The sequence below is a fragment of the Neodiprion lecontei genome, chromosome 5 (genome assembly GCF_021901455.1).
Source record: "Neodiprion lecontei isolate iyNeoLeco1 chromosome 5, iyNeoLeco1.1, whole genome shotgun sequence".
Taxonomy (NCBI): Eukaryota; Metazoa; Arthropoda; class Insecta; order Hymenoptera; family Diprionidae; genus Neodiprion; species Neodiprion lecontei.
This window is the reverse complement of record NC_060264.1, coordinates 29,300,312-29,328,284: the sequence shown is the minus strand read 5'-3', so window position 1 is coordinate 29,328,284 and position 27,973 is coordinate 29,300,312. Positions and strand designations below refer to the sequence as shown.

General features: G+C 43.8%; 1 protein-coding gene across 3 annotated transcripts in view; it reads left to right on the top strand.

Annotated features, from left to right (window-relative positions):
- LOC107220350 (lachesin-like) overlaps positions 1 to 27,973 on the top strand; it is a 188,744-nt gene extending 160,771 nt beyond the window's left edge. For 2 of the 3 annotated variants that reach the window (XM_046739729.1, XM_046739728.1), the window contains exons 7-10: positions 1,425 to 1,709; positions 2,295 to 2,357; positions 8,611 to 8,763; positions 24,371 to 27,973. In XM_046739729.1, coding sequence (XP_046595685.1) covers positions 1,425 to 1,709; positions 2,295 to 2,357; positions 8,611 to 8,763; positions 24,371 to 24,480 — 611 coding nt within the window. In that variant the 3' untranslated portion in view covers positions 24,481 to 27,973. The remainder of the gene's footprint in view (positions 1 to 1,424; positions 1,710 to 2,294; positions 2,358 to 8,610; positions 8,764 to 24,370) is intronic. The other variant, XM_046739730.1, reaches the window with a different exon arrangement.

Genomic DNA, 27,973 nt, shown 5'->3' with positions numbered 1-27,973 from the left:
TTGACGTAAAAATGATATCGTCGTCTATTTATGTATAATAGATTTATAATGGGAACAATGTGTGCAATGAACGGGTGAATTCAAAGTTTCGCGAGTAATTGATAAAAGACTTTTCAATGAGAAAATCCGTGTGAGAAGATTTTCTTTCATTGTCAGCCTGCCGAGTATCATGTAAAAAGTTTCACGATTCGTTGAACTTCGCCAAGGCGCAATAACTTATTGATTCAGTTCCATTTCGATTCAATCAGTCATGTTATTTTGGCATTTGAATACCTTTTTCCATAACCATATGATACTCTATAATTTATTGTTTTCTACCATTTGCGAATCTGTTGTTTAATCGGACCTTGTGGAAAAAGCTTTGGAGACAAAATTCATTGATTACTATGAGTCAATTTATATCCGCACCCAAAAAAAGCCTCGTACAATTTCTTGAACGTGGTTTGAGTCCAGAAAAATCTCTACCGAAGTCGCGTTTGCAGAATTTTTAGAGAGGTATGAAGAAGGGTGGTATTTGGGATAAGAGAAACTGATTTTCTTATATCCCTGAAATGACCTCTGGGAAATTATATTCCGGATACCCAGAGGCGAAGTTGAATTGATACACGGGGTCAGACGGTGTTAAGGACTCGTGAAAAACTAAACGGCAAAAATCGGCCTTCTGGGTTGTGAAAACGATAATCTTCCCACCAGGGGTTAATCGCTTGGTCTCGATGGAAGGATATTGACGACGATGAAACATCGGCAAAAAAAAAAAAAAAAAAATAAACAACAAAATTAATACTAGATACTAAACTCGCGATGAAATTGAAATTCGAAAATTGGAACTCTTCTTGATCTTTCGTTCCTTTGTTTAATCAATCTTTGACATAGTCAAGACGAGAAATGTGGCGGTAGAGACAAAAGACGTCGAGAGACAATGGTTGAGAGCTAGAGAGAGAGAGAGAGAGAGAGAGAGAGAGAGATACAAGTCGTAGGAGATGATTAGTGACTTGAAGGACTCTATATGCCAAACGCGCGAGCTATGCGTCTCTGTATATTAGCTCCATGGTATGCGGCGTGCCAACGGTGAGCCACAGTTTCGCAGATTGGCTCTGTGCTGACCCATAATTAACGCATACTTCTCCCCGATCCAGCAGCGCTGGCCTCGAGGCTCGAAGAAATCAGTCTCTTTGAATAAATTAAAACACGTCGGTTCTTTCGCTTCCGTTCTACGGAATTTCGTGCTGCATGCTCAAAAAAGAAAACAGTAAGAAAAATAGGCAACGACGAAAGAGATGAAATTTGCGAATTTCTATAATCAAATTTGAGCCCAATTTTGGTTTAAAAAAAAAAACACACTCTTTCGTTTTTTTACACTTTTTCAATTATTTCAAGCTCCTCACGCTCTCCATTTTTCAACAATTTTTATTCGTTGCTTTTAGTTTCGCCGATGATATGGGTGCCAAATCAGTTGGTCGGAGCGCCGGCTGGAACGGACGTTACTATCGACTGTCAAACGGAGGCGCACCCCAGGGCGATAAGTTACTGGGTCTTTAACAGCGTGATGGTATTGCCAACGAAAAAATACTCAACCGAAACAACGGAGAACAGTTATCGTGCCGACATGAAACTGACCATCAGGAATCTTCAGCCTGGCGATTTTGGCAGCTATCGATGCATCAGCAAGAATTCACTCGGAGAAACCGAGGGCTCCATCAGGCTGTACGGTAAGTTGATCATAATTTATGTCTGCGGATGTACGATGACGAAGAAATCACGATCAAGCAATTGACAAACCCGGTAAATTTTTTTCACTCCGAATGTCTACAGATTTTTATTTCCTGTCATTGGAGAAGAAATAATCTGCGACGAATGGTTCATTGAGATTATTGCCTGGCTAGAGTTTTTTTCATTTTCAGTTTTTCGTCCTTTTGAATTTACTTTATCAAACTTCTCGTCTAATACAATGGTATACAGAGAAGAGTAAAAAAATTTGAAATCTTCTCTTAGACAAGGCAGAGAAATCACGACTCTTCGTCAGAACGCCAAGTCTCTTTGGGAAACTTATAAATTAGCTAGTATTTTCTGAATATCGTTTCAAATATTGCTTTGTATACAGTCTCAGTTCGCAGGACTTTGTAGAAAAAAATATTAGACAAAAATTTCACCTGTAGAATAGAATGAAAAATTTCTTCAACGGCTTGTGAACTATTCAAGTATACTGTTAAAAACTTGAAAAAGAGCTAGTTCTATAATTTTCGAGAACACATGCGAAACAATCGACTATCACGATATTTCGTTTAATTTTCCAGAGATACCGAAGCCGTCCGCACCGCCAAAGGCAACGGAGATAAAGAGCAGCGCGAATAAAGAAGGTGAGCTAGGCTTATAGTTTGCAGCGAGTACGCGTTTTACAGCGCGATGCGTTAGATGATGATCGTTCGGCGTCTCGCGAATGACTGAGACTCGAGCTTCCCCCACCCCTTTCCACGCCGTATTTCAGATGCAGTCAGGGGGCGTGGCAGATGCGGGAAGGATGTCGCGACAGTCGAGAAAATTAGCTAAACCGCAGGAAGAGAACGCCGGCGTTGAAATTAGCTCGGTAAACATTTCCATTAATTGAAAGGAAGACGCAAAGTTGAGTTTCTGAACTGCAGCGAGGCCGCAGAGAGCGCAAGTAGAATTCAGAAAGAAACTTGGTTACGGTTATGGTTACAACGGTATAAACTCCGTAGTTTCTTTTCACTGCAGGTTCGCCCTAGCCTCGTTCGGCCATGCCTCGACGTATATTGAGATTTTGAAAGACTAGCAAGCCGGATGAGAACGCGGACCAGAGACCAGAGGGTGGCTTCGAATGCCTTTGTTTGTTTTCTCGCGGATGATGCCTGATACACCCGCACGCTAAAAAGGCTGGGTATATCCCAAAAAGGGGATATTCTGGTTATGAAACTTTCGGTTTGAGCTTGCCGCGAGAAAGATTAATAATTCCGATCCAAAGAAGTGGAGGGAAAAAAAACTTCTTCCCTATTGCCTGAAGTCGCGCGGAGAAAAGAAAGGAGAAAAGGGGAATTACTAAGTAATGAGCAGGAAAATGCATAACAGCGAACAAAGGACGGGTCTGATCGCGTTATTCTCGCCTGCAGTATGCAAGTGTGTTGTTAGGGAACGAACAAGGGTTGTAGATAGCCAGTCTAGGTCAGGTCCCAATGGTTCTCGCCAGCCGCTCCGACCGAAAACCAATCTCAATATTGTACATTGTTAATACGTTACATGCAGGCCAGCTTTGCAATTTCTGGTACAGCGGCTCCCAACTCCCTCGCATTTTTATCTCTTCTCTCTGATGAAATTTTCCTCATAGAATTTTTCCGCGGTTAAAGTGGATCCCAGTTTTTCCGTTGCGTCGCATTATTCGGTGAACGATAAATGACATTCGTTTCGTAATTTTTCGTCAGTACTAAGTTTTTCATCATTCAAACCAAATCGTACACTTGATTTCATTGTTTAATTCTTATCGTGTCAAACTCGAAATTTCATTCCTTCCTCTTGCCGATGCCCGTGATCAGTCGATTTTCATTCGAGAGTTAGGATTTTCGGTGCGCCGAACCGCAGCATATTGATTCAGTTTGAATAATGAATTTTCTGAGGTTAAATTCTTAGTACACAGCTGTCACGGAGAGAAATTCATTCCAGTGAGATATAAAATTCAATGATGAACAGTAACCCGCGATGTGCACAGACGTGATCGACTGAAACTGGCGGTTTTATTTCCCGTTTATTGCTCGAAAGTTTAAAGTGTCGCAGGTCCGCGGACGCGCATCAGGAAAGACACTTGGAGCCAACTTCATTTCTTCGAGTTTAGTTTAACCCCTCTAGATGCTCGTTACTCGTTACTGCCACCGTTGTGATTAAAAAATAAAACACTTATGCACCACAACCGAACCCGTTTGGGCGTGATGAATCAATATGGCTTCGAAAGAATAATCAGCTGATCGTTTGAAGCCAATTACGCGATTACCAGAGAACAGATAACCCCGTGCAAGCTATCAGGCTTCCATTTTCCCTCATCAAGTCGATCGAGCCTAAAAAACTGGGAAAAAAACGAGTTTTTAAATTAAATATGCAGCCATCTTGAAGTTGCTTAGTTTTCGCCACGAGATGGCGATACACCTCCGATATATCGGATTTGAATGAACATAGAGAGAAAGAAATATTTGTAATCCAAGAGACCCTCAGAGCAGTTAGGCTCGGTTCTTGTGTGTCGGTACGGCTAGCTGGCTAATGCCTGTAACCACCGACGAAAACCTCGCGTGCTTTTCTCTCGGTCACAAACAACCGGCTCTTAACCCCTCGCGCAGTAAAAGGAAAGTATTAAAAAGTTTTCAAATAAAAGTTTAAATACGGCAGTGAAACTTTGCTTTGTTGTGTATATAACCATACACGTATAATGCCACCCTCGCGTTCAACGCAGCCGTCTTTCCCCCCCCCCCCCGCGTCCTGCAACCACCCCCGAGCTTACCAAGTCCCAACAATATGCCGTTTTCCCCACCCTCTCTGTCTCTGCACCGGGCTAAGAATATGTGAATATATTACATTCGCCCGCCGAGCAATCACACCTAACCATATTTCACACTCTCTTTTGTCTTTCGGCTCGCTGGATGAGGTTAGTTCACAAGTTTAGATATGCGTGATAATTCACTGCTGTCCGCTTCTCTCTCTCCCTCTCCGCTTTCCCTCTTTATCTATCTATCTATCTCTCACACACATGCACACACAATAAACTCAATCTGTCTATCTATCTCTCTCTCTCTCTCTCTCTCTCTTTCTCGGCGGAACAGGTGGGTTAAGATCGACGACATTTGTTTTCTCCTTCTGTATCACATAGCTCGTTCGGTTATTCTGCTTCTCTTTATTTTTTATTTTTTACTCGCTTTTTTGTCTTCTTGATTTGACGATTTTTGTACAATGTACAGACTCTCCATAAGAGCGAAAGAGAATGTAATAAAAGTATGTTCTTCGCATTTTTTGTTCCCTCTGAATTCAGTCCCTTACCTTGAACGTAATATCTTCTTTTTCTCTCCTCTCAATTTAATCGTTTCACATATATTTACTATTCAATAAATTGTAAAACGTATGATTCAAATGGAATTGATACAGACTCTGAAATGTGCGTGAAAAATAAAAGAAACTTTATCACAAACGATCGATTAATCATATATATGTATATATATACACGTAATCAGCGAAAAATATAAATTTCATGAATTCCCGAACAACAGAAATGTATCATGCACGGGGTGCAGCAGCATTTATGAAGAACCTTCCATATCGTTCAGACGCACGAGTGCAATACGTTGGTGTGCCAGAATTGCGAAAGTGCTACGAGTGCATGACGAAAGTATGCAACGATCAGTAATAACTGGTTGGCGCGAGTGGCTGTTGCCTCTATGTCGGAGCAAAGCTAGTCGAGTCGTTGGTTTATCGCGTGGCAGCGTGCCGTTGGCCGCATCTCGAGATAATTGAATTTTAAATGCACCTAATTAGGCCACGTGCGAAACGAGGCCTTGTGCAGGCACGCCTAGCTGCGGGAAAATTCGAGTCGCTGCCTTTGATGCGGTATTCGTAATTCCCGATTCGTAACTAATTAGCTAGTTTGCCGCCGTGTCGACTGAAATCGATTTACGATACGTTCGTCAACCAGCGCCACACGGCCCTCTGAACTTCCCATGAGTGCTTAAGAGATTATTGAAATCTGAATGAATTAGTTTGCATCGATTTTACGCCGACGCAAACGGGCTGTGTTTCAAACGAATTGGGGAATGACTGAGTGAAAATAATTTTTTAGGAAGCTGAGAGAAGATTAGAAAGGAACATTGCGTCGTTTAAATTTGGTTTGCGATATTGCGATCGTGAAAGATTTCATCGAGACCGATTATTGCTGAACTTGAGTCATAAACTGAAACGCGGAGTGGTCCGAAGGTGTAAGAGAAATAGAAAATATTTCAAAAAAATTTCATCCCTACGATAATTAGATTTGAATGAAACTTGACTGATCGGAAATTCAGTCTAGAACTTGACGTGAAATTATTTCGCGGATTAATCGTAAGAACATATTTACCGTCATATAAAATCAAGCTCAAAATTTATGGTGACGTCTAGACTTTAAGTACAATCTTCATTTTTCATACCTGTTTCTTTCGGTCTTTACTTTTCCCCTACTTCACTCTGCGTAAGTATCGGTTATAAAAAAAATAGACTGTACGAGAAAATGAACAAGCTGAAGAGACAAAATAAGATAAAAAAAAAAAAAACTGATGCCCAGTTATTTCGGGGGCCAAAAGTTGCAGGGGTACAAAGATTGCGGTATGGGCCCCAAGTTGAGCGTCAAGTTAAAGTAGACCCGAGTCGAGAGTGCGGAATTATCGCGATGAAAACTTTCAATCTGGTTGGATAAAAAGGAAAGAGCCCACAGGGGGATTTTTTCGCCGGTAGACAAACAGCCGGCGGCGATGAATGGTGTTAAAATTTTAGACATTCTTTATTTTTTTTTTTTACATTTTGTAATCCGACTCTTAACAACCTCGTTATAAGCCCCGGCAATTACGTGGCATGCACCGTGCGGAATAAATATTATACAAGAGTACACATAACGACGGAACGTGTATCAACCCATCTTGAGGCAGGCGCGAATTTAACCCCGCGATATGTATTTTGCCTCCCTGTTGAGAATTACATGCGAGATAACTCTCGCCGACTTGTCCGAACGGAAACTCCCGACTTCCTTCCTGCGGCGAAGCAAAATATGACAGAAAACTATAATCCAATGATTGATATTGAATAATTAAATAAACGCATGAAAGTGATTGAGTCACGTGGATGTTTGCTCCGGTCAGAGAAAATTGACTGGAATGAAGGGTCCAAAGATATTCATCCATCCTTAGAGGCAGCTGTCCATTTTTAAGGCTCTCGGTATCGCGTTCGCATTATCCATTATCACAGTTCATTCTCACACACTTCATGAAAAATTCAATTGTTGAACAGTTGTTAGAGACTCCGGTATATGTATAATGGCAGAGCCTAAAATTTCCATTATAGGTACAGAGTATCCCGGAATTATTAACACTGTTGACTACTGAATAGTAATTGTGGACGTGACCACTCAGAGTTCTCTGAACGTAGTTTCGAAGACCGTATCAATTCGTAATTGACCCCCCCACATGGTGTTCGGTCGGTTGGTATTTAATTCCTTACTTGTATTTTCATGGTAGTTTGATCGTTTTTATGATTATCTACCGACAAAGAGAGACTTGGGAGCTTCGACTTGTAACAACATGCCATAGTGAAAGATATATACGTATATTTTCAGACATAGTGTAAAGAATTAGGTGCGCTAATGCGCAGCCTTCCAAACGAACCAATAGAAAAGTTCCGCCAGTTGACGTCACGACAAGCGGTTAATTCAAAACTTTTCAAAGATTCCGGGGTAGATTAGAATAAATATTTTCTTGAATTCGTTAACGATGCGAGTCAACGCCATGCGTAACCCACCATGTTTGCTTATGGGTTTATCGACTTGTTGTACTTTGTAGTTGAGGTTATGTTGTATTTTGTACGCGCGCATGCGCTTGCGCCTGCGCTGTAGGCTCACTACGACTTGTCGTAACGTCAACTGACGGAATGCGCGACCTTGTGCGAAAATTGATTCTAAATCGATCACACCTAATTCCTAACACTATTTTTTAAGAAAAAGTACAGCAGAACCTCGATTATCCGAATGAATCCGAGACCAAGCCTAGGTCGGATGATCATAAATTCGGATAACCAAAATGCAATTACTATCTTGAGATCTAATAATTTATGAAAAAAAAAAATTGAAATAGAAAAACAGTCAGCATTAAACATTTAAATACACATTGAACCTCTTTCAAACACCGAACGATAATTTTATTAGTTTCGTTTTATATGGTCATCTATTGCCAATTGACGAACAGCCGCTCCACATTATTTAGCGAGCAACCATCTATATTTCGCACCAAAAATCCATTCTTTGAGCAGAGGTTCGCATAATCAAGGTTCTACTGTATGCAAAGATATATTTTGCAGCCACAATAAAAAACTGCATCGTTCAAACTGCCGTCCTCATATCAACTAGCCTAATATCCTATCCTCTAGCCGCCTTGCCATGGTCACATTTCTCTCCAACAGTTTCTATTTTCCTTTTTCTATACTTACCCTTTGTCTATCCATCCATCCATCCATCCATCCATCCATCCATCCGTCTGTCTCTCGTTGTATGGTGTGGAATAGCGCGAGTAAGCCGGGGCGCGTTGCGTTTGATGAAAAGACGTAGAGCGTTGAGCCGTAAAGAGAGAGAAAAAAAAACAAACAAAAAACAAAAACAAAAAAAAAGAAAAGAAACGAGGAGATGAGAAACGAGGCCGTAATTAGGATTCAGGGTTGAAGAGTCCGGAGCCCGGACGGGCAATGCAATTGTATGTGTATCGTACGTATAGGTATAGACGCATAGGCGTAGAAGCGTTGTTTGTAATGTACAATAATATGAGGGTAGAGGTTGGGGAAGCTTAAGTAATTAGTTAACCCGTAGTGGATGAGGCCCTCGTGTAATTGCAGGACGTAAGAGCACCCCCGCGCCGCCAAAAAGACAGACAACTATATGGCCCGCACCGTACAACCCCCAGTATCCAAGGCGAACCGAGAGGCCGCCAACCAACGAGGAGCAGATCGTACGGGCCGAACAGAAGCCCAGGGGTGACGCAAGCACAGGTGAGAGAGAGATTCCATCACCGCGAGGGGATGACGCGCCGCTTTTTAATCAAATTTTCAACTTTCAGCTTGCACCCTTCGTCGTTTTCTTTTCCCCGGAGATACCAAATCCATCTTTTCCGCGCACGCCTGTTTAGCCCTGCGAATCACAGGGATGAAAAAAACCAAAAAAAAAAAAAACAAGAAAAGAAAATAACAATTTAGAACGTGACAACCTTTTTTTCGAATACTTTTTCCTTGTGTCTCTTCTCGCCGCGGCGAGACAAACGTGCTTGACATTTCAATTTTTATCACCGACGCCACTGTTTTCGAAAAACTTGTTCATGAACGAATGAATGTTCCCAAATACACGTTTATCCAAGGGTAGTTGGATATACGCGACGCGCGTCTTCCCCTCTTTTCACCAAGCCCAGCTAATACGTACAAAATATTTATGTATATATATAAATACGTATGTATATAGCTAAATTTTTGCAGTCAATATACTCTGCCAGTTACACATCTATTCGCTATTCCGCACCATGCACCATTTATCTATCCGTCTGTCCGTCTGTCTGTCTGTCTGTGTGTCTACTTATCTACCTTTCCATCTGTATCTCTCGCTCTCGCTCGCTCTCTCTCTCTCTCTCTCGCTCGCTCTCGCTCTCTGTCTCACCCCTTGGTTCTCTCTCAGTTCTTCTCCTTCTTGCTCCCGGATCCATACCGTATACGCCATCCAATCCTCGCCTACAGCTTTTCGTCAACGACCACTCGCTTCGCGTTCATGTTCTCAGGGTAAAAGAAAGCACGTTTTCACGAGTCATAAGACCGCGAGGCAACTCCGGAACCGCGCTATATAAAGGACCGTATCTTTTATCGTCCACCCACTCGCTCCTTTACTTATTCATTCGCTTATACACTTTAATATTCATTTGTCCCCACGCGTTTCAATCCCATTCGGTTTACGGGTCAACCGTGGTATACTTTACGTCAGATGCGCAATATTTTGTCAAAACTCACTTGAATTCTTCTTCAACCGTCCGACTTTCTTTTATACTAATTATATACCATCCGGCTATTAGACTGGTAAGTTAGCTAGAGCGGATTCTCGTTCGATCAAATTGACCGTAGTTTTTTATTCCAAAAATGTATCATCAAAAACTGGGATCACAAGCAATTGGGCAGTACGTCAAACAAAAATGAGAAACGTCGAGAATGAACGATGGAAGAAAAATATCAAATACACGAAATCAGAAGTCAGACTGTATTTTGACCGGTTTGAAATTGCTTTGATTGTGACGCAGTTTTTTCTCATTTCATTCTTCATTCGAGATCAAAGCATCCGGGACCTAGCCCACACACCGCTCTTTCCATTCCGCGTTTCATCTTTCACACAAAAATTATTTTTATTTATTTATTTATTTGTTTTTTTTTTTCAAATAACTCTCTTCACCGCGATTCGGGTGTGATTCCTCCTATTTCGTTTCGGCGAAAAAAAAAACGGAAAAAAAAAGAAAAAGAAACACAATCACTGAAAAACCGATTGAATTTTTCAGCGAGTAATTAAAGCCTGTCGCCAGAAATGCCGAGGGGCAAATAGCACGGGAGATTTAGGTGCTCGAGTAGTGGGTGTAAGACCGTCGGCATTGTTTGCGGGTTCGCTGTTATGGGTCAGTTTTCGCTGCCCCATGGGGTGACCCTACGGGCTGCAACAACGCCGAAGGCACAAGCCAGCGACGCAGAAGTCCCTGATCGTGTTTCCGTTCCCCTTCACTCGCGTCCGCGTCCCTCTCTCAGTCTCCGTTTTCATTAATCTCATCATTCCTTGCTTCGCTCGCGTCTCCATTACGCTTGATCCACTCCTGGTTTAGTGTCAAGACGTGTTGTTACCAGGGATTAAATATAATATTCAAGAGTACCGTGGCTCCTTAGCCCAAAGGCTTATTCCTGGGGTAAGGCGAATAAAAGATGACACCTTCTCCCTGCCGCCGCCGCCGCCGCCGCAGTGCTGATTACTTTCGCAAACTCAGACCTTATGGATTATAAATATAATAGAGCGTTTCGATATCTTTATTGACAAGGGAAACCACCCGAGGTGTACCTCCCCGATTTTCTTCGTTCTGCGATATGTTCTAGTACGTCGAGAAACACGAGATACTTATGTTTTTTCACCTGCCAATCGCGCCATGCGAGAGGTCAAAACCAACCCTGAAGTTTACCGTCATTAATAAGGAATGCAACTCCGGATGGTGAAAGCACTGCGCATGTCGTCGTTTGTTGATGGTGAATAATGTCCAGTTGGTTTCATAAAAAAATCTTACATCATTATCATTAAATCCCAAAAAATCAATTCTTGAGGCCAAATTTTGGCATATTTTTCACCCCTTCAACGGCTGAATTGGCAAGTGACAAACGGTACGTGTCTGACGTTTTTTGATGTACTACATCACGTCACAGAATGAAGAAAACCGGTAAATCGATTTTAGTACTGGATTCTGATCCCTGCAGACGTTCCAATTGCTCCGAACTTTCTTCAAAATTGAAAGCTCGGGTCGGCCTAAACTGCCCGCGCTCATTTTCAGCAATGCCTGGAGCGTGATGGGACGTGGAATAATATAAGGCGAGGCATTTCTCAGAGTGGCATTCAGCTGACGGTCGACTGCATCTCGGTATGTGGTTGGGGTCGGGGTGCACCCTGGATCGGGACCGAGTCTCGGCAAATATTAAATACACTGGTCGCTGAGTTTCGTACATTTGCATAGGCTGAAATATGTATGGCAAGGCCGTCGGTACATTTAGTAGGAAATTACGTAGGAGTACCACGCGCGGTCCGTATAGCAGCCTGTTAATATTAACTACACAACCCTCGAGTATTACCCGCCGACCCACCAGTAGCCGTCCACCCTCCCTCTCCTTACCATGCTCTCGCAGCTCGCCGGCTCAAGGTTCGCAAGGAATAACCGCCTCTCCGCCCTTAGGTGGGCAATATGTACGCATACACACACAGTAAGCACCCCCGTTCGCCCGGTGCACGTCTTGGTTTTAGGATCCTTAGGCCATTTCTTCGTGTGACCAGGTGGATGCGAACAGTCTACTTTCACCATCCGAAGCCCTGAGCGCCTCCCTCTCCGAACGATTCAACCGGCACCCGGCGCTTATTTATGAGCTTCATAAACGTCTTCTTTCCAGCAAACCGATTCTCCTGCCATTCGGATCACACGTCAGTCCTTGGTGACGATTCTCAAGGTCAACGAAGAAGATCCGGTATAAATAATGAAAAGGTATGACGGAAAGTGCTGTGAGGTTCGTTTCCAATTGAACCAATTTCAATGTTCCCGTGATCTCAAACAAACGCTAGAACTGCCCTGGAATCCGGATAACGGAAGGATTGAGACGCCAATCGGAGGCCTGACAGATGTTTGCTTTCACCCCTCTTCTCAGCCTTGATTATAAACCCACGAAGCCAAGGGCGAAGGGCAGTTCCAGATGAAGTTGTGGAGCATGATAACAATCGAACGATGCCAAGCCGAGGCCAATTTTTTAGAGTGTGGATAAGGGTTGGAGAAATACGTTAAGCCTAACAATGCGGCTGCTGGAGTCCGGCACAACAGAAGCGGCCTGAGGTGTGACTATTTGGGTGCGGTATTTCCGGGCTCAAGTTTCTTTGGGTCGAAACGGTTTTCAACCGTTCCCTTGTCACCCGTCCACGGGCCTCGACGACCTCAACTGCTACAACGGGTTCAAACTGTACAACTCCACAGCGTCCCTTACTTCTGGACATTTTTTTTTTCACCCCAACGTTGCAGCCAAATTGAGGATCATGGTTTCCTGGGAGATACTAAAATTGTAAAAAAACAGTTTGAACGTCGACGCGTGAGGAGAAATTCAGTGCTAAGCTAATCACCGGACACAAAATCCAACCGAAGCTAATGAACTCACCGGGGTACTTCAAACGGTGTTGGTGAAGCATACTTTTAAAAGGTGGCGAGATGGTGTAAAAGAATACGTATCACATAGTTTTTAGTCTACTATAACACATTAGAAAACAAATCAAATCGGAGAGATCGATCCGGGATACCTTTCTTGTTACACTCGTATCTGGATACTTTCCAATATCGACTTGAACGACCGGTCGAACCTAGTACTGCGGAAGGTAAGAAAACTGAAAAACAATTGCCGAGGGCAAGTTATCTCGGACGGTGTGCAGCATGTGGGTCTGAGAAATGCGCGGCGCGTGGGTCGCGGGCCGGTAAATTAGAGCCGGAAGTCTCGATTTGCGACGTGATTCGGAGCGTTCAAAGAGTTAACCGGGTTATCGTCGACCCGGCTTACAGTGGCCGAAGGTTGGAGAGAAGCCGGAGTCGTCGTCCCCGGAGGAAATTGGCGCTATCATAGGCGCCGCGAAGGATCAGAGTAAGGAATAAATTTTCCCCTCTCATCCAACACTTTCGTCCCACCCCGCTGTCACCAGAATTGTGGTAAAGCATGCCGTCAAAGCCCGGTAGGGCGGATTTCCGCGAGCTGTCTGAGCCCCCGAATAACGATTCAACCTCGCTGCACCTGCCGCCGCTCACTAAGTGACTGGAAGGCTAGACTAGGTCGACTCGAGAGAGAGACGGCAATGGTCGTTGCTTTCGAGTTACGATGGTGCCCCGGTTAACTCGGTAAACTACTACCCGCTCCCAAAGATGCTCCGTATGCTGCAGCTGCAGCTACAACCCTCCCCTCGGCACTATTTCTGTCCATACCTATCTGTTGCCAGTCGAATTTATAATTCCCCGCTCTAGGCGTGTGGGACTTTAATTAGTCACGAGATTCGCAATTCGCTTTCAGAATCGGCTGCGATGTTGAACCGACGGTGGTCGACGGACTTCGGAATTTAATAATTACGGCGTTCGTGTCTGGGTTCACCTGAGTTAACTGCTTCCAACTACCTGTCTTCCTTATTTACGTGATCATTAAGCCAGCGTGATTAACACTGGAATCTCCAAGTACGCGGTGATCAAACTACGAGAAGATGGCAAGCGAGTTGACGAGTGAAAATTTGTAATGGTTACGGTTACCTCTGTTATTTTGTTCAGTTCATCATCTCTGTTATCGATTGGCGTCACCTTTCTATCCACCTTTTTGTTCCTCTTTCCCTATTACATTTTGAATTTTTTCGCCTTTTTTTTACTACTCCGCACCAGACGTGCAAGTCAAAAGGAAAATAAAACGACAATTGGCTTTTTTCCGTTCGGGCGTGATTCGTATACCAATTCATTTGTTCATATCAATAAATAAGGGAATGTGTCCAGGTTCAATTCCAAGTAGTTCACCGGTGAAAGCACGTACGAAAATGAATTCTCGCGACAAAACGTACAATCATTAGCGAAGAAAAGTGTAGGGTTGACACAGATTCGAGGTCATTTTCACGGAGCCAATAACGCACAGATGCGCAGTGCGTGACTCTTCTCAATATTTTTCCTGCAGAGGCTACTGAAAATCTCCAAATGCATTATGAGACTACGACCTCCGTTTTCCAAGAAATTGGAAAGTCAAGTACCTAATAGCTGCCAAGACTCTGCAGCTTTTGATCCGGCAAGTTCGCGCATGTCATTCCAACACTGCGCCGCTTCCAGCTAGCTCGGATTCTACGTGGACGAATGAATACGTAATTCCAACGGGCCGCCTCCTCCATCCCTTGGTGAAACTTCAAGTCAGCCGGGGTACCAGCTGAATGTTTTTTTAACGCGAATTCCGCATCCGCCCGAGCTAAGCCAGAGCTTAGGCATGCGGTTACGCGACAACGACAACAACGAGAACGCAAAAGGGGAGCAAAACAGATGGAGGTAGAGGCAGGTGAGCTCAGAGAGAAACAGCCTGCATGGGGGTGAGGCTTGGATAAGGTGAAACCAATAGGTTGCCAGGATACGAGAAGAGGAGAGAGCACAGTCAGCTTCGGGTTGAACGCCATCCACGTATCGGCTATATACCATGGAGCCATGCTCCTTTTGGTTTCGCCGCATCCCCTGGTTGAGCGGGTTTACCACCCGCCATAACTGACGGTGGTCGAAGCTGCTGGATCTCGCGAGTTCCCATACGGTTCTTCTCGAACAGAGTCGTACATTACGTCTATGTACTCGCTCGGGGTACACAGACGTATCTATGCACCGCGGCCATAGATACCCGCCAAGTGCCCCCAGAACCCGCCACAGCATCTCGAGTAAACTACCCGCTTCGAGGAGTCGGCCAGGTGTGCCCCACCGAGATAAGAGTTCTGTGCTAATACTTTGAAATTTCTCCGATACTTTCAGGAATGGACTAGGATTTAGAGGGGCGGGTTCGCCTGCAGCTGCTCCCAAGTGTGTAGGATCTTTAAGAGTATGCACTCTGAGATGGAACCTCGGTACACCATAATTGCTCGACAATCGTCAAGGCGTGAGTGACAGGATAAACCGGTGCTGACTTACAAGACATCATTTTAGAGAACCTGTTTGCAGTTTAGACGCAGACATTGAAAATTTACCGCATTTACACTGTCGAAATTACGTTTTTTTAGGGTCGACTGATCACCTTTTTGTTCTGAAACAACGAGACGCTGTGGAATCCACGCCGGGTTGTCCATTTGCACCGTAAGTTTGAAAAACATGGCTGACTAACCGAATCATATCTTCACTGGTCTGTTCTAATTTAGAACAACGTTATGTTACCAATAGAGATTTTCATCAACAGAAATGCTAACTGTCCAGACCGAATCTCCTACTTCATGGATGGTGAATAACCTCAGATGTCCATGACTTGAAGATCAGAAATCAAATTGGTTGCTGTTTTTTTTGTGATGAACGACCGACTAACCGCCTGTGATCGGTGCATTTATCGATCGGCGATAAGTCGAAATCGCATTACAGGCGCATTGGGTTGAATCGCATGTACCTCGAGGTTCATTTTGGCGAAATATCGCAGGAGGCATATGGGGTGAGGTCGGCAGGGGTTCGGGGTCGCCTAAGCCGGGGGTCGGCTTGATACCCTTTATGGATACAGATAGCGGGTAGCGGTCCGGGCGGCGAGGAGCGCAGGGCTGCACTCCGTATCCGTTAAGCTTCCAAGACTTAGGCGACTAACTGAAGACAGCGTGAAAACAAGACGGACTTAAGTAGATTTCACTTGAGTTAGTGCTGCGCCGGCTGTGGGCTTTCTGCAGGGAGTTGCGGATATTCGGGGAGCAAAAAGGGCATCTTCCAAGGATTTGCAACGACTCTAACGACTCGCTCCTGCGTTGCAAAAGCGATGCAAGATCGACTTGTCGGGTTGACGAGGCGACCAGGAACTGAACTAAAAACGGGGATCATTTTGCGAAGAAGCTCGATCCTCAACTTGCAGGATAATGTTCAACTAGGTCACGCTCGACTTACATTCGACTTATTGCCAGTAGAAAATGCAGTCCACCAATCGCAGACTGATAAAAATGTCGTATCTGAAGCCAATAGTTGACTACCCATCAACCATACGTTTAGTCAATAGTGTGCAAGTCGACTGTAAATTGACTCATTGTCATCAAAAAATGGTCAAGCAAAAGTTTAAAATATGGAGGATCAAGAAATTCTTTGAACTCTGTCGCATTCACCATGGTGAGTTCTATACGATATCCATCATTCACTTTGGCGTTGGCTTGGTCTTGACGGTTTTAAGGACATTGGTTGGTTCATCTTCGACTTTCGTTTTATTGACAGTCATTGTCCGCTTCTCAGGTGGTGACAGTACCGTCTTATCGACCATCTGCCAATTCTTTGTCAAATCTTTCATCTGTTGCCATCATCTCGGTTTTAATCAGTCAAATTATGGTCGACAATTTGACGAGTGTGCTGCCTGGTTATCCTTCTTGGAACATTCTCTCGAGTAGAATCCAGCATCAGCGACGCCTCGTGCGTCGATATCATTGTCCTTGTACCCGCGATGATAATCATAACTGCGATTGTTTCAATCCTAGAACCAAACTCTGTTCATCCATATCAAGTTCACCGAGGTACCGTCGTATAGCTTATAGGCACTCGGGTTCTGCAGCACTCTCGCAATTATACAGGCTACTGTGTGCGTATCGTCCGTTGCACTGGTGTATAAATATGACGATATAATGCGCACAATATACATATAATATACATATAGTTGGCAATGCAGTAAATTGCAATACAGCGAACAGTATGCTAATGTCTATACTTAGTGAGAAGACAGTCCCCAGGCAACTGAGAAAGTTCGGAGGAGATGTGCCGGCGCTGTTTGTTGGGAATTTACGCCGAGGCCTCTCCTCCCATCCAGCTTCAACATCGCCGGAGAACTTTCGTCGCTCTTTACCAGCCCTTATATATTCACGGTTCTCCTCCCCACAGCCTGCAGTTATAACTTACAAGAGGTACAAGTTATAAGTTATAACTAATTATAACTTCGTTGACGTGAAATAATGCGTTTCAGATACGTTTACACTCTGGAAAAGGATGGAAATAAGGAAAAGGAAGAAGAGGAAGGGGGAAAATAGCACATCTTTCATTTGACACTGGATTTTTTTTTTTTTTTTTGTCGTTCTTCATTATTGCCCGACACGGATATCTGCATATTTTTCTCGTCAAAGATTCCCCGTTATTTCACCAGACAACGCCTCGAGTGTCGCAAACAAAAACGTAAAATCAACTTCGCACGTTATTGTACGTATATTATACCCCTTTTGAAATCACAGCTGCAGAGAGCTGTATACAGACTTATGAAAGGGTTAGCCAGTGCATGAGATTCAGAGATAAATGATGACGAAAAATGAAACGCGCCGTGCTGTCTCGAAACCGTGTGAAATCCGCTTCTTCTTTTTTCTCCTTCTCATGTTCTTCCATGGTTTTTCATTTTGCTTTATTCGCACTGTCAAATTTTCACTCTCGGCGAACGAATTTCTTTATTTTTATATTCATGCAGCATCCCTTCTGTTTCATTCCTCATTCACAAAGCCACTTTGTTTGCTCGCTTTGCTCTATGGTTCGGCGACTGTATGTATATACGTATATTTATATATAGATAAATTCAATATATCATGCATAAAGTACATGAGTAAATAAGCGGATGGTAGACACGAGAAAAAACATCTCGTCCCCTATCCTCTCTCAGGATTTTCACCCAAAACTCACCTCTCCTCCGGGACTCTCCTCCGTTCGGAGTGTCTCTAACGAAATCAAAATTCGTTGAGTCTGAAGCGGTAGCGGCATGCGAAGAGAGATCGGCAATGTAGAGCCATTCGAATATTATACACTCTGTGACTTGTAAATATCGGTTCGGATCGAGATGGATACAGAAAATAGCACAATGCCGCTTAGCATAATCCCCTTGAAGTATCCGGACGAAGCAGTTGATCCTTGAAACGGAACACTCACGAGGCTAAAACGCACCTGCGATCTTTGAACTCGGGGCTTGGAAGGAATGGACATAAAACAAGCGGAGATATATCGAGCGGCAATATCCAAAGGCCATGCATCTGGTGAAAAAATCCAGAGGCCATATACCAAGCGGAAAAATCCAGCGGCCATATATATAGCGGGAAAATTCACAGGCCATATATCTAGCGGAGAAATATCGAAAGGCAATATATCGAGCGGAGATATATCGAGTTGCGATTCATCAAGGTTAACTCTGCAACGCATGAATCCCAGGTGCATAAGAACTGCCGCGAGATGTCGCTGATGCAAAAGCCAGCCGGCGTGTTTCCGTCAAGGGAGAAGTCAGGTGGCGCTGGGGTGAAATCGGGCTCTTATTCAGCCATCAGCATACCCCGGGACGTGGAGCTGCGCCACGTTGTGGGTGAGACATGACAGACAACCCGGCGCGGCACTTGGCCATTAATTACAGAAACAACTCCGGCTCGCAACGCCCTTTTGCAGGCTTCACTGTTCACTCCGCGATACACACAGAGTATCGCACCTTCATCTAGTCAGTCAAGGGAGGGAAGAAGAAAGACAGGTAGAGAGAGAGAGAGAGAGAGAGAGAAAGAGAGCGAGAAGGGGAGAGAGAAAGGTAGTAAGCGTGCATTAGCGAACAGAAACATAAATTATTCTGATTTGGGAACCTTGATACGCACCAGCCAGCCGAGCACTCTGTCGATATTAGACCCGGATCTGGCGCAAAAGTTACAACGATCCGTCGACTTCAAGCTCCAGGTGCGCACCTGAAGTGAAACGAAAAATTTACCCCCATGTCAAAGTGCGTGACATCTAAACGCTGTGCCCAGACCCGTTGTCGATTAGCAATCTCGAAACGTTTTTACACAACCCGGAAATTTCAGCTGCGAAGGCTTACTTCAAATATCTTTGTATTGTCACGAATATAAAAATTGAGAGTCCAAGAAATTCAGCAACGTAACGACGGTGGGACAGAAAGTTAATTATCGCCAGAAATTGGGGGAAAATTTTTTTTTTTTCGATCCGTTGTCCTGCTGCCGTTTCTGATTTCAAGTAATTTAGAGCTTATGAATTTTATTTGGCCGATCAATATTCGTAAAGTACTGCAATTCGGTAATGGGTCTTATTTATTGATCCTGTATATTGGAAAGCTGGCTTTTACGTCAAAGTGATTTACGTACATGTATATTAGGATGTAATATAACGTTGTAAGTATATATAATATAACGTTGTAATTTATTTGCTATCATGTCGGTTACTGAAATCGAAAGAGCCAATTTGCTTCCGTGTAAACATGAAAGGATTGCTAGTAATGGCAGAAATAATATTGTCAATGAAATTTCTTGTGGACAAAATAAAAATTCCGAATGCGATAACATCGTTAGAGGAAATAGCATGCTTTATCGAGTTTATACGATTCGACAGTTCATTATCTGCGAGTCATTGAATTATCTTAATAAGACCCTCATTCACTCCGCACACTTTGCCAATGTAATATAAGCAGTGAAGTTAAATCTATTCAACACTCCCCCATTTCAAAATTAAGAAACACCATACAGACTATACGAAGTGAATGCAATTAAGGATCGAGTGTTCGAGCATTTTTACCCCAAAATACGTTGACCAAAATTCAGCCTCGAATTCTTTACCCGGAATAAAACCCTCGGTAAAAACTATTCCCAAGTACTTATGCGACATTGGTCAAGTGGTGGCGGTGCTGAAATTAGATCGAGTTTAGTCGCGGTATGTATCAAGAAAAGTAGTCGAGGAAAAAAATGCTGGAGCTGAAATTAAGCTGCCGCACTACACGAGAGATTAAAATCTCGTCGCAGCGATGCACTCGTCAAATAATCGAGGCGTTTAAACTGGCTGTATCCTTTTCCTCCGTGTCTGTTCATTTATTTTCTCCACTTTATCCCTTTACTCTTCCACTTTTTTCCCAACGAGAAAATTAGCGAACTTGTATATATAATCCGTTCCTGACATAAGCCGCGCCTCTCCTAAGTCAGCGACACTTGACTTGAGCTACTTCCGGCAAAATATTCTACCGCCAAACTTAACACCACGTCCTCGTGTCCATGCACCGTTTCGCATCTTCGTTTCCCCCTTTGGCCGAGGAAAAAATATCATATTCACATGTGCGACACATTTGCGGTCATTGGAATAATTCCGAGAGCCGTTTTTCCCCGCCTCGGTTACCGAGGGAAGCGGAATAGAGAGAGGGAAGGAGGGGGAAACGGAAAAAAAGAAAGAAGTAAAAACACGGGGGCGGGAGATTTTAACGCCCTCGTACCCGCCGCCGCTCCTCGATTAATCACTGCTTTGACCCCACTGGTTCAGACCAGAAGTAACGCAACCGCGAACGCCGACACGGCGGTTATTCGTCGGCGTGAAAAGTTGCGAAGGGTCGAAGGGAAAATGAGCCGCGGTTTTTGACGTTATCTAAATTTGTAGCTTTTCGTCGTCTTCGACGTTTTTGTTTTTTTTTTTGTTTTTTTTCACTATTATTTATTCCGTTTCCTTTTTCTTTTGGTCTTTTTTGTTTTTTTTTTTTTTCTTATTCTCATTATTATCGTCTCGTTTCCCCGCGCTTCATCGATATTGTTCTGTTTACCGATGAACCAACGTTATGTCAGGGAATCGAATCACCCGAGAGCCTAATGAGGACATTAGGAAAGCGAGCACTCATCACGCGACGTCGTTTCATATAGATATAACGACGGAGTATCGGGGAACCCCGTCGACTGATTTCTACCTAACTTCCGGAATGTATTAAGAGAGGGACACGGTAATAGAAATACGTTGGGAACTAGTGGAGGGTGGAGGAAGAAAGCTCTGATTTTTGGTCGACGTAGCACGCATTGCATTGAGATTTATTGCAGCACTTAATTTTCTTCAGGTTGACTAGAGCTGGGGCAATTTTTCCAAACGAAAATAGTACAGGATGGAAAAGTGTCTCGATTTGTTGCGTCGGACATTTGTGAATGAACGAGGAGAACAAGAAATCACTTAAAAATTTTCCAGCAATGTTATTTGCAATAATGATAGTTACCGATACGATCGGAACGACATCCCTATTTTTTATAAGAAATAAATCTGAACAAATTCGAATAACGCAATGTAATGTGTCAATAACTTGAGAAACGATTTTACAATTAGGAACTCTAACGGTTTTTATGCAATACTGACGTTTTTGGACCCGTTTTTGCACGTTGACTGGAACACCTCAAATTGTCAAATAATAGTTATAACACGAAAATAGAATTGCTAACGAACGTCTGTTGTACCGTAAACAATTCCTGGAGATGTCTATGATCAATAAAATAAGCTCAAAACCGTTTGAATAGAATCAAAGACACCAGAATTCAATAATTGGATACCTTTTAGTAATTAAACCTTTCCTAAAATCGCCGTTCGAATTTGTTCTGGAGATATCTGAAACAGTATTTCCTTAATTTTGTTTCAAACAGCCCGGTCATTCTCACTCCGAACTCTTTTAAAAAATAAAGAATACAGTTGTTCCGATATTCAGGATCCAATTTTTGTTTCAATCCCCATTTTTCCGGGATAATAAACCTGCATCGAGGAAGTGTATCGAAGGAGAAATATATATTTTACCGAGCGACCCTTATAGGAAGGAGACAAGTTTTTCATCCGGTCTCGATCGAGCTCGGAGGGCGCATAGAGCTGTTACTTTCAATTTATAGATCGTTTCAAGAAAAAACCTCAGCTGGTCTCTCCCCGCGAAGTCGCGGACCCTTCCTCGGTGAGAAAACGAAAGGAAAAAAGAGTCCTGAGGTGCCGAGGTCTGAGGCTAGGCCACGCGACCAACGGTAGGGTGAATTTATCGGTATATAAATAAATTTTTATATCGCGAATACAAATGCTTCTCGCGCTGATAAATCCAACGTCCGCAAAACACCTGCCAGTATAGGTTATAGAGACCTCGGTAGGGCGAAGAAAAACGCGATGTAAAAAACCCGGACTCCAGTTCCCGTTTCGCCCGAATTTCATCACCCGCAACCCCGGCTGCGGAAAGTTATCGAGATTCCAACGCGAAGAGTAAGAGATTGGCTTCCTTTGACGGCTGATTATATCCGGCGTTCCGCTTCGCGCTTTACGCTCTTTGAAATTCGCCCCGCGTAAAGGGGAGCGACGAAAATCGGCATTTTGAAGGCAGCGATCGGCTTGACGACTCTGTCGCAATTACGCGTTTACACAAGCCTCTCGGTCCCTCAAGCCCCACGTCGTTCATGGAAGTTTCAACGGAGGAATGAACGAGCTTTCACGACGTAGGAACGCGTCGTTAGGCCAGACGCGAGAAATAGCAAGCAAGCGTGAGGGGAAAATCCATTTTCAATAACAGCAAAGTCAGTTAACCATAGGAACAGCCCCGGTCTACCCCATAACATAAAGCGAACGCGATACGTGCCGGAAATAGCTGATCTGGCCACTAGCCCTACCTGCCCTTATCCATTTCCCTTGCCACGCGCTTTTTTCCACTCGTTCGTGTTTTTTTTTTTATCATTTTTTCTTTTCTTCTTAACCCTCTTATTTTTATTTTCATCATATACAATCAAATCTTTCGAGTGGTCCAACATTCTTCCGCGTCACGATATGTGGAACGATCAAAAAAGCTTCCATGTAATATGTTAGTGTGCTTGTGAGCCGGCAGAGCTTACAAGGATATATAGTCAGCTAAAAAATGTATTGAAACGAAAACAAGACTAAACAAAGATTTCGAAAGTCTGACCGTACATCTTCAGGTTGAATATAATTGATAGGAAATCCCTGTGATCGAGGGAAAAAATTTTGGATGAATGAATTTTTATCCAAAAAACCATTTACTAACTGATTTTTTTATTCCGTTGTTCGTCCAATTTTGATAAACAGTAGCTGCTTATGATTATTCGTAAATTTAAATGACTTTTTTTCTTGAGTTCGTGGATTGGTAAAAAGATACGTGTTTTTTGGAGAAAATTTTGAGAACAAGAGATGAACCGTTTTCAGAGGTGTAAAATTTCCGTTGGTGCGTTATACATGTGATATTAAAACTTTCAATATGGAGACGTCCGTCGGCCGAGCTGAAAAACGCAGCATCCGGTATCGGCATAATAGATTACGCTCTATCAGAGCCAATATGTCAGTCAAGCGCCAGAGTCACGTTGGGCAACAGCAGCAGAAGGGAGGAAAACTCGTGGATTATATTGGCCAATAGAAAGGGAATATTTTACAGTTGATATACAGCGTAGTCGTCGGGTAAAATACGTTGTAGTTTCGAAAAATTATATACAAACGTATCGCATTGCGTATTATGTGGGTGCGTAAGGGATGCCCGAACAGCAAACCCTCCATAATAATTCCGCCCGCCACGCCGATCGTGAGGGAATCGATGAAGAAAAAAAATTTATCGCGATTCTAAGACTGCAGGGATATTTGACTGAGGGAAAAAATACGGCTTCTCTTATATCGCGCCTGCTGCAGGATACGAAGAGAAGGAAAAATAACGCAGACACACGTGCGGGATTGACATTTTCTCTTCACGTTCCAGGAGTAGTCGGGATTTTATACCGGATGGTCGTATACACGCACAGAGTATAGTTGATCCAATTACTGACAAACGAATGACTTGTAATTTTGCGCCGCTGAGAAAGAACGCTGAATTGTTAGAACGGAGAGAAATAAACGATTCCAATATTCGATTTCCAGAAACAGAGCTGAGTTCAGGCTACACGGATATCCATGAACACACTACGCTATGCAAATTTAATGACGCCGGTATGGCACGCAATCGGCTTATGACCCCCGTCAAATAACTTACCAAATCTCATTAATACCACGGTCGAAAAACATCCACCGGACATTCAATATTCTATCAAATTTCCCCGAGACCTGCATCGAACCGTTCGCGACTCCTTTCAATCAATCGTCCCAATCGTGAACACTGCACGATAAGCTGATATTTTGCCTGAATCGTGCTGACCACTTCCAAAATGGAAAACGCTAGCTCGGAATGGTCAGGATCCATCGGACCGAAAGAACCCTGTTGACACAACGATTTACTTATGCTTCAGAAGCACATCAGACAAATTAGGATGAAAGACCGTACGGTAGAAGAACTAACAAATTAAGGAACGATGTACCAACGTTGCTCCGAACACGATCCGCGGGATCAGCTGTTCTCTCTAAAGTCGTGCTTTTTTTCTTCCTGGTTTCAGGTAGTGCCTACATCGTGAGATGGAGTGCTCCGCAGCTGATGATAGTCGCTGTTCAGTACATATTGACGGGTCCCTACATGCCGCCGTACATACCGCAGAACGGGAATTAGGACGAAACGGAGGATAAATGGAACTGCAGCTACCACCTGATCGAGCCAAGACTTGAACCGTCTCCGTGCGTGTAAATAAAAGAACTACCCTGTGGAAAGGCTGGCTAGTAACTTTTGACGTTGATGGACAATGAATACCATTATATACCTACTGTAAATTGTTTAGCTAATGTAAAGACACGACGAACGCTGAGTGACCTCCGATAAGATGTCGGGGTTGAAGTTCCTCGGGAACCTCAACCTGCCTGCAGGAATAAGGGATGAAAAACTGGGGCAAATTGGAGTCCGTAGTTTATTGAAACTAGTGCGAGTTAATTCAGGAATCGCAAAGGGTTATGACCGGGGCGTTAAGAAAGGGGATATGTGTTTGAGGCATGGGGCAAGAAGCATGCCTCCGGTATGGGAAACCGCTTTCGGGAAAGGCGGAAACCGAGCGAAGCCTGCACAACCGGGCTAATCGCTCGTAGCTAATAGCTTGTCGCTAATCGTTATTGTGTAACCCTTTGTAGCACCCCGGAATCCGTTTAACCCCTCCGCAGTGTTGAAAGTTAATTTTCTGCTAGTCATTTCGAACTTCTTCAGGGGGTTCGTGTTATACGCACTGTTCCAGCTATGCGTAAGCAGGGACGATTGCGAGACTAGTCAGAGGTGCGGGAATGAGTTGGAAGAGAAGACAGTAGCAAAGATAATTACACTCCTCGGGCAGCCGCGGAGAAACATCCCCAAAAAAATCCGTTGTGACGTGAGAGAATGTACTACGCCAATTTTATCAACGGCTGTAAACCGCGGAATGATCGTCCGCGAACTTTTGAGGATTGCGTCGCGCCGCCGGGGGCCGGAGGTGGAGGTAAAGCTGGGGGTGGAGGTGTGGCGCAAGGTATACAGGTATGTTAAGCCACGCGTGAGGAATCCGCCACAGTTCCGGTTAACCGAAGCGTGAGAGAGATACTGGCTGGTGACGTCATTAGATCATTTAACGCCCCTGCCTCACGTGCGTGTATTATATTATACCGTCGTGCACAGACAGGAGTGTCGTCTATGTGACCTGCGCGCATGGCGGTGGGCCGTAATTACCCGTTAATTCCAGCTCTGATGGTCTCTATTATAGACACTCGTACACAAAAGGAATCCAAAAGTAAAAGCTAAATTAAATTCAGAGGTTCAAAGGTTGTGACTGAACTCAATCAACTAGAGTCTTACTTTTGATAACATTGACCTTGACACCTTTCTTCGTTGCTTCAATATTCAACTGTTCTATGGGCATCTGATCAAAAATCAAGCAAAAGCCGTTTCAAATTGCGCGCCAATCGATGCGTGGTCAGCTGACCGCAGCTTTCTCTCTATAATACAGGACGCCACCGCTAGTTGGCGCACCGTTCGATCCAGCTTTTGTTTGGGCGCTGTAAATGCGTTGAATTTCTCGTTTTCCTTCTTATTTTGCATGCGGAGAATTTAGCGGAGGGAACAGCGGCGGAAAACGGATAATTTTGTCGGGTTATACACCCTGTGTGTGCGTGTATTAATATGCGAAGGACCCGGGCCCACGTAGCGCCTGTATTATACCGACATTACATCGTAACGAAGGGGGCACCTGCAGGCAAGGGTGCACACATTCACCCACCCGCGTTAATAATCGCTCTTCCCTAATCTAAAGAACCTTACACGGCCGAGGGATGGGTTAAAACGGGGGGAAATTAGCCGCGCCCCTCCACATCTCTTCGCCATTTCTCTCTCTTTCTCTCGTTTGTTTTATTTTTCGGTTTCTCTTCTCGTTCTAACGACCGTTTACCCGTCTCCCGGGAATTAGCAGTGACGAGAATTCGCTAATCATTTATGCCGTTTCCATCGCTCGGCATATTAATTACCATACCAAACTGAATAAGATAAAATAACGTGTATCTGGTACTCGCGCCATATACGAAATGAAAAATTATCGTGGTTAGCAGACCAACGCTGCGATGATAGTATATAGTAACGGTGAATAAATTATCGTCACTGTCCCTCTCTTTCTGTTATCTCCTTCATAAAAACTTGTAGAAATTGTAACAATCAAATTTTTTCAACATTCACAGCTTGTATAGGAACTTGTCCTTGAACATAGAAACAAGGATCATGGATTATGGATAAGAGCCGGATGGAATTCACCCTAAGTTTCCCGACGGCTACAAACATGCCTATAGATATGCGGGGTAGCGTGCAGGGAGGGGGGTAAAGCTTGCATCAGCAAGGGAGGTTTTCCTGGTTGGTTGAACGCGAGGCAGCCGTTTGTAACCGTTGACGGCTGGCGTAGTTTTGTCACCGCCTAACGTGAACGACGATACCAAGTTTCCGGACAGTTTATGCGCCGTAATACACAGTGCATATAATACCGTACTACAGAGACGGTTTCCGAGCGTTGACAACCGGTTTGACATTATGCGTTATGGCGGATCTGTGTTCGCCTGTGTGTGCGAGCAGCGACTGTCCGTGTCGCAGGTAGTGTTAAAATTACCGACAATCCACGAGGTGTCCCCGGGCATTAATCGCTCGATTGATATAACGTCCTTAATGAATCGCCCCGGCGTTTCGCGTCACTGCACTGCACCAGAAATTCGCATTTCAAGTGTCGGAATCTCGTTTCCACACTGCAAGAGCTGCGATATAGCTGGACAGGTATCGTGTTGCCGTTTCTCCAGGTGTTTGCGCTGCTGCTCGAGGTTCGTTTAATATCGGGGAATTATTTTCCCGTGCATGAAGTTCGATGTGCAAACACCGATAATTGACGGAAAACAAATATCGCGCGCATGCAAGCTGATAACATGGCGGCCTCGGCTGCTCGGTTCGCGCTCCACCTCGCGACTTTGGTCCAATCGTGCTATCGACTGCCTTTCAAATTGGCGAAAATTCAGACTTCAACCGCTTGCGCGTTACTGACAAAGTCAAAATATGTTCATGTTCCCGGTCGTCGGTTGGCCGACAAGTTTCCACGCTCCTTACTCTCTGTGTTCTTATTGCGCGGCGCCATGTTTGATTATCGTTCCCGACAGACTCTCAAGTGAAGTGCAATGGACTGTGTATAAAGGGCGCAAAAATCTGTCCACGCGCGTCATTTACGATCGCGTGTATGTACGGAAATTGAAGGAATGGGAAAAAACAACTTTGAAACTTTGAAAAACAGACGTAAGGAAAATTAACTATAATATAACCGCGTGAACGAAGCCAAAACGAAAACAAGTTGAAAGTATTACTACATATTTTATAACGTATTACAATAATGTGAGAGTATGTTTTGCCTAATAAGAAAAATTGCATGTAAGATATGTACACAGAAGACTTCGGTGCTCAAACATATTGTACGGATAACCGTTTGAAAAATAATAACAAAAATAAAACCACGCAAGCAAATGAAAACAAAACAATCCAGTATCATTAATTTCCAGCTCAGTGTGTTTCGTAAAACACTGGCGATAGATAATAACAGACCGTTATGTTTTTATTTTTCACAACCCCCGAG